The following is a 12,709-nucleotide window of genomic DNA, read 5'->3' as shown; positions in this document are numbered from 1 at the left end:
GGGGGAGGGACAGCATTAGGAGAAATACCTAATGCTAAATGACGAGTTAATGGGTGCAGCACACCAACATGGCACATGGATACATATGTAACAAACCTGCACGCTGTGCACATGTACCCTAGAACTTAAAGTATAATAATAATAAAAAAAGAAAAAAGAAGAAGAAAAAATTATAACTTTTTCTTGTGTTGGATTATTTTGGTTCTGTACCTCCTACATCTACCATTTCTTCTCTAATCTTACTTTCACCAAACTGTTTACTTAATACTGCTTGCCTATGTAATCCTGTTTCCCATATTTTCTTTCATATTTTGCACCAATGTCTCTTTTTCTTCATGCTTCCTCATTTTGGTGCTAGGTTTACTTTTTGTCTTTTACATTTTTCTTAGGATTTTCCATCTAATTTTCATCTTCTTCTTTTGTTTTGGTATACCTTATCTGCCCTGTTGTATTTCTGCATATAGCATTTATTATTATTATTATTGAGATGAAGTCTCGCTATGTTCCCAGGTTGGTCTCAAACTCCTGGCCTTAAGCAATCCTCCTGCCTTAGCCTCTAAAAGTGCTGGGATTACAGGCATGTGCCACCATGCCCGACCTTAGCTATTATTTTATATTTTGTATCAAATGTTTTGAATTTATGGCAATATGTTAGTACACGGTTTTTATCTGCCCTGAGATGTTTTTCTAGTGAGTATTCCTCATCTGCCATTTCTTGCTTATACGTTTCTTGTGTTTTCCATACAGTAACTCTGTATAGATCTGGTGCTGTTCCCTGTTGAATGACGTAAACTCTTACTGGACCAGTTATTTACAAGAGATGTGCACAAGTCCAGTGCTATACTTTAGTAATTCTCTTCATGATGCTGAGGTATGTGTGAGCTCTTGTAGCCTTTACTTCTTTCCAGCCAAGTGAGAGCAGCAGATGTAGGTCTGAGCATAAAGAAGTTTCAGACTTTACCTTCTTGCCTCAACAGACTGCTTCTTAAAAATACGGCTTGCCTATATGCTTATTCATTCAAATTTATCTGTTAGGCTTCTACTTGGTGCCCAATTGGGTCCAGAAATGTTTCTTTGAAGTAGATGGCTTAACCTGAAGAGAAAAGCCAATAAGCCCTTGCTGGGAACAAGCAAGCTAACTAGTGAAAGTATTGATTTGAGTTCCAGCTTCCTTGGTTGGTTGCTAGGTATACTAGTCAGGGATATTCAGCTGCTATAACAAACAATCGAGATCTTAGTAGCTTAACACAATAAAATTGATCCTTCACTTACGCCTCATTCTGATGTTAAGTTCTCCTCCACAAGGTGATTCAGGGATCCCAGCTCCTTCCATCATGTGGCTTCACCATCTTAGAGTCCTTCAGTTGAAACCATGTGTATGTGAAAGAGAGAGGCAGCATGGACACATGTGCAAGACATTTTGTGGCTAGGCCTGGAAATGTCATACATTCCTTTTGCTCGTATTTTACTGGCCAAATCTCAGTACTGTGGTCCCAGCCTAATTGGAAGGAAAGTTGACAAATAATGTTACTCTGTGCTTGGGGAAGAAGGAACAGGATTGCTGAACATATAGCCAGTCTCTGTTGCAGTCTGTCTTTCTGATCACCCAGTATCTGTTTCACTTTTCCTTTCATACGTGGAACACAGCCACCCTGTCATGCATATGGAAATGTTCCACCCATATTTCCGCTTGAAAAAGGCTTTATTTCCCTAGCTGCTGAGAGTGTTGTCAGTAGAAAGCCTCTACCTGTTAGCTCATTCAGAGTCTGCCTCAGCTGCAGAGAGTTTCCATGTACTTTCTGGGGGCAGCCCACATCCAGTGAATGACTGAGGTGGGGTTAGAGAGGTCCAGCCATTTCAGCCATGTGGGACAACCCTGATGGGGATGACTGAGTCTTTGTTGGGCTTGCAGGACAGTTTGATTTCTCCCTTCCACCCCCTATCTTCCACAGGCGTTGATCATTAATAATACGCTGAGTGCCAAATTCCGGTCTCCCTGTCTAGTTTCAGAATACCTGACCTAACCCTTTCCTCAGTACTAAATCACACTCATCACTGTGTCCAGCTCAAAGTCCAGAGTATCTGGGTGATGCTTAGTTCTCTCAAGTCTGGGGGTGGCTCTGCTTGGTTAAGTGACCTATGAACTAAAACCAGTTATCTGCTCCTGATCTCCACACCCCAGAATAATGATGGAACAGGAAGAGGATAAGCACCATAAACATTCCCATTTGGAAATAGGAAGAATGAGAGACACACAGCAGTCACTGCTCTGTGGCAATCCTGGAGTGCCGGTAGGTAGGCATGGATTAGGTCCAAATCCTGCTTTCAAAGGGTCACTCTGTGAGAGGCTCTACTGATCCATTATTCTCTACGGCTGCATCTGAAGCAAATGTTGGGACCTTCAAAGCTGGTGTCCTTCTTTTTCATGGAAGGTTGGAGGCCTAACTATTGTTTACAACTCATGGTTCATTTAGTTCTGGCTTATGGTTTCTCTGGCAATAAGCTTCTCTCAAAAGCTTAGCTGACTTCTAATCTATTTGCCTCCAATCAGTTCCATGTGCCAGTAACCACATCCAAGGTTGCTTCCTAGACACAGTTCTTGATCCTGTGATCATTTTGAGGTTACAGGAGCCATAGGTGATGCCACACCCTTAATCTGATCTTTATCCGCAGCCACTTTTATTAGATTTTTGAGCTCTGCAGGACCCCCCATTTCTATTCTCTATTCCCTTTTAGTTCCTCTTGCAAACTGGCCAACTATTTCCTGACCTCATCTCTTTAATACCTTTGTTGATCACTTTCATAGGTCTCCCCACTTGGACTCTGTCTCCCACAATAGCAATGACCTACCAATTTGCAATTTTTAATTGTCTTCTTTCTCTGTCTTTCTAGCAACAAGCACAGAGACAAGCAAGTAGTCATTTGTTGGTAAATACTGACTGAATTAAAATTTAGCTCAACTATTTTGTTTTCCTCAGGATTCTTTTGGCTTCATATGATTTATGTAGATAAATATCATGGTAAATTTTCAGGAAATTGAGAGCACAGCTAATTATATATTTTCTATGTATAGTTCTTGAGCCACAGGGAAGAAAAATTAGGAGTTAATAAAGTTGATAAAAGAAATTACCAGTTGTAAACACTGGTCATTAAATGTGACCTGTCAGTCATTGGTAACAAACGGAGCAAGTTGGAGGAAGTAAAAGAGAAAGTAGACATTTTAAAAGGGGGTTGCATGACCTTTCACAGTTTTCCTCCCAGAATTGAATTTCTTAAAACTTTCCCTTAATTACAGATATGCAGGCTGGTGAGCAACCTGTTTCTGTTCCCACCCCCCTTCACGTTCCCTCTCTCCTCCCTGTCTCTTCTTCCCACAGAAGCTTACGTGAAGCAGCAGAGGATCCCCAGCAGTGCTGAGGTGAGAAGAAAAGCAACAATGGCTGCTGGAGATAAGGCAGTCTTGATAAGTTGCCGTAAGTAATCCCTGAAGTTGTTCAGCCAGGACCTGTGATTACCTGCAGAAAGCGATAGGGCTGGCGTTTGAATCCAAATTCGAGTTCAAATAGTTGTCCCAGATATCATGTTCTTATAGTTGTCCAGAGCCCATATTCTAAACTACTTTGCTGTGTTGGCTGTAAGATGTTCAAAGAGCAAACATTTTGTTTTTAAAGTATCCTGAGATGGATATAATTTTTGCCTCCTTGTAAGTCAAATAGGAGCAATAACTGTTGTTTCAGGTATCTTAAGGGTTGTTTTGAGTATATTGGGTACTTCTTGAAAGAGAAGCATGAATTGATAACAAGAAAGTCTTTACTAAAGTGTTGTTGCCTAGAGTATATCTGGGAGTCCTACAGGAGGCTGAGGAGCGGGAGTATCCCAGGAAGAGAAAGGAGAAGGCCACCAGCCCTAAGAGCAGAGGAGAAAGGGGCCGGGGCAACTGGAAGAAGGACCTCTAGGGGGAGTTTGCTGATCAATGTAAGGCTGGGGATGTTGGGTCTTTTTTTTTTTTTTTTTTTTGAGACGGAGTCTCGCTCTGTCGCCCAGGCTGGAGTGCAGTGGCGCAATCTCGGCTCACTGCAAGCTCCGCCTCCCGGGTTCCCGCCATTCTCCTGCCTCAGCCTCTCCGAGTAGCTGGGACTACAGGCGCCCGCCACCACGCCCGGCTAATTTTTTGTATTTTTAGTAGAGACGTGGTTTCACCGTGGTCTCGATCTCCTGACCTCGTGATCCGCCCGCCTCGGCCTCCCAAAGTGCTGGGATTACAAGCGTGAGCCACTGCGCCCGGCGATGTTGGGTCTTTTTATTAGCAACTGGGGGAGGAAGGTACAGTGCTTTGACCCTAAAGAAAGAAGTAGAGGGAAATGAAAGTGTCTGCAGCATGGAGTTGAGAGGATTCACCACTAACCAGCAAGACACTTGAATAGCATGTGTGTGCATGCTGGAACCTAGGTTGTGGATCAGTGGACCATCGGGTTTATTTTCAATTTCACCTCCTTTGTCAAGTCTTTCCTGACCCCTCCCCCAAAACAATTTAAATTATCCCCTTGTCCCCTGGGAGCATTGATCATACTCCATGGAAGGTTGGCATCTATGGCTTTGTCTGCCTATCTATGAGCTCCTTCATAGCAGAGGCTGTTCAACTCCTAATCCATGTAGTTCAGAAAAGGGCTTGGTACGTAGTAGGTAGGTTAATGCTTGTTGAACTAAACTGAAACAAACCAGAATAGTTTGCTTTCCTATGAACATTCTTTTTAAACATGAAATTCATTTTACCTAACCTGAAACATGAATCTTAGGTCCTATGAAGAAAGGAACATTCATCCTAACAGCAAACACACCCCCTGAGCGTGGTTTCGATCCTGTTTTTTCTTGTATTCCGAAGGCAGACAAAGGCGAAGGAGAGGAAGCTACTGTCTCCAACAAGAGGCAAGTTAGAGAGCATAGCAGAAATCCAATTAGCAGCAGCTTCTGGGGTTCCATGGACTCCCGCCTTCAGCTGCGGCTGAAGAGCTGGTAATCCTAGCTCACTCTGCCAAGGAGAGATGTCTTTGTCCGTAGGTCTTTCCACAGAAACTTTGTCTGAAAAGTTAGACAATGATGGTTTAGTTCATATTCCAAAAATCTTCTCACCATCACGAACATAAGGATAATTGACTGACTTACACAGGTGACTCCTGAAAATGGTCAGTTTCCAAAGCAAAATGTATCCCCTCCAAGAAAACAAAACAAAACCTGACTGTGCTCTATCAGGTCAGATACCTGACATTCCCTCCTACACCTGATACCTTTTCAGTCTTCCCCAACTCAATTAGTAGAAACTCTTTCACCTGTTCAGGCCAAAAAACGTATATTCACATTGTTGTGTAACAGATCTCTAGAAATTTTTCAACTAGGAAAATTGAAACTCTAAACAGCTCCTCATTTCCCCCTCCCCTCCAGGCCCTGGTAACCACCATTCTACTTTTTGTTTCTATGAATTTGACCAGTTTAGATACCAAATATAATAAATTTCTATATATCTATATATTTTTAACTCCATAATATATTTTATATATTCAAGTAACAAACTTTTATATTGCTTTACAAAGTAAATGTTTGTTTAGATTTACATATATAGTAATGACGGTTTTTTCTCTCATACATTTTATCCATCAGAAAAGTCTAGTCACCTTTACTTACAAAACGTATCCAGAATCCTGCCACTTCACACCACCTCCACTGCTACCCACCATCATCTCTGTCTTTCTGCTTCCATCCTTGCCTCCCTTAAGCCTCTTCTCCAGTGAGTGGCCAAAGAGATCTTGGTAAGTTGTAGGTCAGATCATGTCCTAGTTACTGCTGACCACATATCCTACGAGTCTCCTCTTGATCATCACTCCAACTTAGCCTCATTTCATTTTGAACAAGCTAGGCGTGTTCCTACCTTGGGGCGTTTTCACTTGCTTTTCCCTTTCCAGGGAATGCTTTTCCCCCAGGTATTCTCAGAATTTATTTCCTCACCTCCGTCAGGTACTCAGATATCACCTTCTCAATGAGGATTTTCCTTAGATCCCATCGTTAAAATTGTACCACCCTCCTACAGACTTCCTAATTGTCTTACCTGCTTGATTTTTCTCCAGAACCTCATCAGAACCTAGTAGAATATATTTTACTTACTTTATTCTACGTATCTCCCGAATATAATGTAAGCTCTATGAGTGCAGGGATTTTTCTCTGTTTTGTTCACTGCTAAACAGTACCTAGCACATAGGGTATCCAGGTGCTCAATAAATATTTTTCGAATGAATGGTGACTTTTGGCAGACATAGCTCGGGATAATGAAACATAAGGGAAATCTGATGGATAGCTTTTGGGAAGGCTTTTTGCTGCCTTGATAAGAGAGATGGTGCTACCATTTTCCCTTTATGCTGCCTTGAATATTGTTTAAGAAATGTTGCCTGAAGTTGCTCTGATAATTTCAAGCTGCTAAACTAACACCTGTATCTGCTTACTTCTGGACTGCATGGTATGAGAAAAATATACTCTTATTTGAGCCTTTATAATTTGGGCCTCCTATTGCTTAAGACGTTTATAACTGATATACTCACCTACTGTTTGATAGGGCTTAAAGAGACCCACATCCAGTGGGAAACCACTTACCTGAAAACAGACTTAGCACCACGGAGTTCAAAGAAACCAGTGGAATTAGGCCTTAGTCTTCAAAGCTCAGAAGTCTTCAGAAGAAGCTGGTCAGTCTTCTCCTTAGGTCTCTGAAGTTCCAAATAGAATTCCACCACTCCTTATGATATCATCGATTACATTTAACTCTCCCCCAGTCTCTTTATTTGACAGCTAAGCACACAGACATCATTTTCTGTCTATGTATAAACATCTGTGTTGATACCAAGACCCATCCTTACAGTAGTTCTATCCTCTTAGGCTTGAATAATTCTAAGATATTTTATTCACCACATGGTATCTAACTGTGCCTTATAATAACATATATATGTGGCATTTCATGTCAGGGAAAAAGACATTATTTAATATGATGTTGGGTGTGAGCCCTTTGCCATGCTATGCAAAATAGAAATTCTAGATGGATCCAGGACTAAACAAAAAATAAAATCATATACAAAATATGACATTTTCTGTCATACTTTTATGATAGAAAATTCTATGTGTGGATATTTTTATAATCTTGTGCAGAAAAAGCTACTCTAAGCATGTCATAAAACCCAAAGCCATAAATGAAAATGCTGATAAATTTATAACATAAAAATGTAAAGCTTTCATATAGCAAAACATTGTTTAAAAAAGATAAAAGATTAATGACAAATTAAGTAATTTCACAGCATATACGACATTCAATTAAGATTGTTAACGTACAAAGAACTCTTACAAACTAATTAAAAAGAAATAGTTCTGGCTAGGCACTGTGGCTGACGCCTGTCATCCCAGCACTTTGGGAGGCTGAGGCAGGAGGATAGCTTGAGCCCAGGAGTTCGAGACCAGCCTGAGCAACATAGCGAGATCCTGTGTCTACAAAACATTGAACAATTAGCTGGGTGTGGTGGTGCTTGTAGTCCCAGCTACTCAGGAGGCTGAGGCAGTAGCCTGGCTTGAGCCTGGGAGATTGAGGCTGCAGTGAGCTATGATCATGCCACTGCACTCCAGCCGGGGTGACATGCAGGGCTTAAAACCTAGATGATGGGTTGATGGGTGCACCCAATCACCATGGCACATGTATACCTATGTAACAAACCTGCATTTTCTACACATGTATCCTAGAACTTTAAAAAAAATGCAAATCAAGTCTAGGCAACATAGCAGGATACTGTCTACAAAAAATAAAATATTTAAAAAATTAAAAAAATAATATTTATCCATAGAAGAACTGGCAAAAATGGTATCTCAGTTAGGGTTCTATCAGAAAACAGAGCTACCAGGAAATACATAAAATGAAAGTTTTTGTTGAGTCCCCCAGTCTCCGCCAGTTTCTTGCTGTGTCATGCTAGAAAATCATGGAGTGGCTTGATCATTCTGTGACCCACCCAGCAGGCCTGAATGCAAATTGGGACCTTGAACATTCCCAGGCGCTGATAAAGGTATCTAGGTTGTGACCCAAAACACTGAAAGAAACTGGCCCTGGCCCTTGAGCCAAATTCCTCTAAACCCTCATATGAGTTCCATACCCTGACCTTTCTGTGGAAGGAAAGGTGAGGTGAAGTGGAGAAAGCAGGTATACACTGGAAGCCTGAAAGGAGAAGAGCCCATGAAATGGACTAAAACCTGCATCAGTCTCATATTATCTCCAAGCTTCTAACTTCAATGGTGGAGTAACATGCATGAGAAGGTCCTGTGTTTCCTGAAAGAGCTAAACACCCAACTTTTCTAGGATTTGGAGAAGCTAAAAGAGCCAGAAGGAGCTGGAGGACCTGCAAACTTGGTCACTGTCCTGTGCCCACCAGGTAACCCCACAAAATAGTGACAATGTGAATAAGCTGAAAATGAGCATTGTGTGCCTGTCTGCCTTTTCCATTGTAAAAAGAATATGGCTGTCATATAAGTTAACTTTAGCTGAATGAAAAACTACCTCCAACTTAGCAACTGTGAAGAAAACATTTATTACCTTATAGTTTCTGTAGGTTAGGAGTTTTGGAGTGGCTTAGCTGAGTGGTTGTGGCTTGGGTCTCTGATGAGATTGGAGTCACTTATCTGCTGGGACTGCAGTCATCTGAAAGCTTGACTGTACTGGAGGATCTACTTCCAAGATGGTGCATTCACATGACTATTGCTAGGATGACCAAAAGTCCCAGCTTGCCTGGGACTCAGGATTGGCTTCATGGGAGTTTGATCTATGAAGGTCCACAGGGCCCCACACCCTGAGGGGCCCTATGTTTTTTTTGCTCTGATGTCACTATCTTGAAATTCTTAATAATTTTATCTTTGATCTTGTGTTTTGTAAGGGAAGTTTAATGAGACCGCCTATTTCATCATACTCATTTTCTCCTCCCCACTGACTTTGTCAACATTCTTCTCCCTTTGAGTCTCACTGAACTCTGATGCATTGTGGGTCCACTAGAATGTTATGCTCATGGGCATTGTATACATTCTTTGCTATTCTATTTGCACATAGCGTTTACAATGCATTTTTGCATTGTTGTAAAACTGTAGTAAGAACACAACATGGTATCTGCTCTCTTAACAAATTTTTAAGTGCCCAGTATGGTATCGTTAGCTATATGCACAATGTTGTACATTAGATCTGCAGAACTTAATTCATCTTGCATAACTGAAACTTTTTTTTTTTTTTTTGAGATGGAGTCCCACTCTGTTGCCCAGGCTGATGGAATGTGATGGCATGATCTCGGCTCACTGCAACCTCCACCCACCTCCTGGGTTCAGGTGATTCTTATGCCTCAACCTCCCAAGTAGCTGGGACTACAGGCATGTGCCACCATGCCCAACTAATTTTTATATTTTTATTAGAGACGGGATTTCGCCATGTTGGCTAGGCTGGTCTTGAACTCCTGACCTCAGGTGATCCGCCCGCCTTGGCCTCCCAAAGTGCTGGGATTACAGGCATGAGCCACCGTGCCCAGCAGCATAACTGAAACTTTATGCCCATTGAACAGAAACTCCCATTTCTCTCTCAGTCTCTCTCTCTCCATATAAGCTGTTCTCCTGGATTGAGGCTCCATTTCTGATTTATTTTATTCAGACTCTCATGAATTATATCATTTTTACTCTGAGTTCAATTTAATCTGGTTTTCTAACTCGCTAATTTGGTTTTCTAGAGTGTCCGTCTTGCTATTCAGTGCCCCTATTTGTTTTAAAAATCAGTGTTCACATTTTTATTTCCAGTGTAAAAACACAATTCTCAACGGCATTTGTTTGTATGTGTCAATGTTTTATTTAACTCATTACTGAAGAAACCAGCAGGAAAGTAAAAGAGCTAGCTCCGTGAACATTTGAGAAATAGAGATGTATACAGTCAATGGGAAAAGAACGCCAGAACAAGATTATCGAGTTAAACATAACAGGAAATAAAACCATATCACCTTTGGGGTTAACTCCTCTACCAGGCTATAAAACAAAACAACTTATTCATTTCTGTAAGTTACCCTCTAAACTTTAAGAACCTCACAGGGCTATAAACCATTTGTGGATTGTGACTATACTGTGACAGCTATGTTATAGTTTCCAAAGAGGTCAGATAAGGGTCAAGCAGGATTATTAGAAAATACTCCAGCATAGAAAAAAGTGCCCCTCATAATGACTAAATAACATAATTATATCTATGTGTAAGGAAGCAGAAACAGACTTTAATGTGGTAGTTATTGTATTATCTCCACTTTGCAGATTGTCCAAATGATTTGCCTTTTGACTTCAAGATTGTATTGATCCGATCCTGAAACATGTTTTGTTCCATGCTTGACCAGGATAATAAACAACTGAGAGTTTTATTTTAAATGTATGAGGCTTAATCTGAAATGCTTACATCATAAATATCTTTTTCAAACTTTCATCACAGTTTTTCTACTATGTAGAGGAGGTGGTGACTCTGAGAGGTCTAACTTTTCAGGGAAGAATGCTTTCATGCAGGTTTCTCCCCACTTCTTTTTGCCTAGTTACATTGGAAGGAAGGAGTAATCTGGGAGCAGCTGCAGAAAATAGGTAAGAGTTAAGTGAAATTGGATGCACCCTCCTGGCTCCCCACCAAAGAAATGCAGGATTAATGACAGTTAATTCAGGCGGCTTCAAGGCAGTGTCTGCTAGGACTGTATAGTTTAAAAACATAGCAAAATAATGGTGCCATGGGCAATGTGGGGCAGGAAGTAAACCGAAGGTCAGCACAAAGGTAGAAGGCAAGCCAGGGAGGGACACTGCCCTGGAGCTGAGGAGGGAGGGGTGACGGCACTGGCAGGTGCTGCAGTGGCCACCCTCAGTAGAGCTCCTGTGCCTCGCAGCCCAGAACCTCCATCCTCAGGGCAATCTGGTGCACCCAACTCTGGGGGTGAACTCGAAGGTAGCGAGTCAGTAACGGTGGGTCTAGAGAGTTCACCACAGGTGTGAAGGAGTCTTGATTTCCCTGAAAAACCTGGAAGAGGAAAGATAGCATTTATTGGTTGTTGGACAGGACAATGGTCACTACAAAGCACAGACGCTTTTCTCACTTCTAGTTGTTTCCAGTAGTCCAGGATTAAACCCTGGAAGATGACTAGATGACTCTGTCCCACGCATCTGGGACATCTAGAATTAAGAGCACCCTGCTTTGGAGGCCTTCACTCTAGCTAGGCCTTATATCTAGAATGTTCTCACCCACTTCCCAAACCTCAGTGACATTAAGTGCTTTGTCCTGGGTCACACACAGCACCTGTGTTGGACCATCTGGAGATGAGAGTCAGGCTTTGGCCAGCAGACTCCCTTGTCAATGCATTTGCTGTGGCAAGAGGAGTACATGGCAAGAGCTCAGAAAATGGTAGCTATCGTTATTAGTCAGATAAACTGGTTTCTCACGTGTTGGTGACAACTTTAGAATGATAACGAATGCAACACAGCAAGGCATGCAATTTAGTGTAGCTGGGCAACCTTGGCAGGAGGGGATGCAGAAGAGAGAAAGAAGTGGGAAGAGTCTAAGACCCAAGGCATCTTGCTACTCCAGGACTTTGGAGCAAAGGCCACCTGTAACTGGGTGGATGTTTGGGAAAATGAAGATCTGAATGTTCAAAACGTGTAATTCAAGGCAACTCTAAAACCCTGTGGGTTTTGTGTGGATCCTGAGGTAAACCTACAGAAGAAAGTCCAGCCAAATGGTGAGAATAAGCAAGAGTCTTGGAGAAAAAGGAACAGAATGAAGGCAATGTCCTACCATAATGCATGCTCTTGCAAGGACAGACAGACACCATGATATCCTTAGGATTTCCTGAGGCAGTTTGTGTAAAAGGAGGCAACTTGCCACCAAAATGGGAAAGAAGTGGTTAAACAGCAACAATAGGGCTCCCGCTTCCTGGGATTATTGGGTGACATTTGCCTCTAACAATCCTGGCATCTTCAAGTGTGGTGTCGGTTTCACTTCGGATTCCAAATGGGAAGGGACTTTTCCTGGCAAATGTACTGTGAAGTAACACTGTGATCTTACAGAGAGTTTAGCTATCAGAACAAAAGAAGTTTGGGCCATCTTCATCACTCTAGCTACATTTTCCCCCTAGGTTCCCAACCCTGGCTGCTTATTGGAATCGCCTTTGGAGCTTTTAAAAAATGATGCATGGGCTAGCTCCGCCCCCCCCACCCCTCCAAGAGAAGCCAATTTAATTGGTCTGTTCCCACCTTGGCCCCCTTACTCTGGTCTCCAAGTTCTGCCTAATATAGCCACTGCCCAAGTCTCCGATCTGTTCTCCCACTGCATTCCTCCTATTTTACCGCATCGCAGATAAGCTAATCTTTTAGTTTCTCAACGATGTCAACTCTTGTTTTATTTAACATGAGAGCCTTTGTATATGTGATTTCCTCTGCTTGGAAGGCTCTTACCCCTTCTGTTTCTTCTTTTATCCATGTTTTTTACCCTTCAGGTCTCAGTTTAAATACTACCTCTTAAACCAAGCATAGTGGCATGCCCCTGTAGTCCCAGCTACTCAGCAGGCTGAGGCAGGAGGACTGCTTGAGCCCAGGAGTTTGAGACAAGCCTAGGCAACATAGCGAAATTCTGCCTCAATTTTTTTTTTTTTTT

At 42.0% G+C, this 12,709-nt stretch overlaps 2 protein-coding genes across 3 annotated transcripts in view; both read right to left on the bottom strand.

The window, feature by feature from the left end:
- SMIM9 (small integral membrane protein 9) overlaps positions 1–4,980 on the bottom strand; it is an 8,237-nt gene extending 3,257 nt beyond the window's left edge. Inside the window, exons 1-2 of one of the 2 annotated variants that reach the window (XM_032756479.2) lie at positions 4,839–4,980; positions 3,386–3,515 (exon numbers count right to left, since the gene is read on the bottom strand). In XM_032756479.2, coding sequence (XP_032612370.1) covers positions 3,386–3,515; positions 4,839–4,980 — 272 coding nt within the window. Of the gene's footprint in view, positions 1–1,355; positions 1,499–3,385; positions 3,516–4,838 lie in introns of those variants that run through there. The other variant, XR_009214264.1, reaches the window with a different exon arrangement.
- A 4,897-nt stretch (positions 4,981–9,877) lies between these two features.
- Positions 9,878–12,709, bottom strand: part of F8 (coagulation factor VIII) — a 164,766-nt gene continuing 161,934 nt past the window's right edge. Inside the window, exon 23 of the mRNA XM_058441369.1 lies at positions 9,878–11,080. Coding sequence (XP_058297352.1) covers positions 10,925–11,080 — 156 coding nt within the window. The 3' untranslated portion in view covers positions 9,878–10,924. The remainder of the gene's footprint in view (positions 11,081–12,709) is intronic.

This window comes from Hylobates moloch, unplaced genomic scaffold (genome assembly GCF_009828535.3).
Source record: "Hylobates moloch isolate HMO894 unplaced genomic scaffold, HMol_V3 SCAFFOLD_7, whole genome shotgun sequence".
NCBI classification, from domain to species: Eukaryota; Metazoa; Chordata; class Mammalia; order Primates; family Hylobatidae; genus Hylobates; species Hylobates moloch.
Note: the sequence above shows the minus strand (reverse complement) of the source record. Positions and strands in the feature narration are given on the sequence as shown.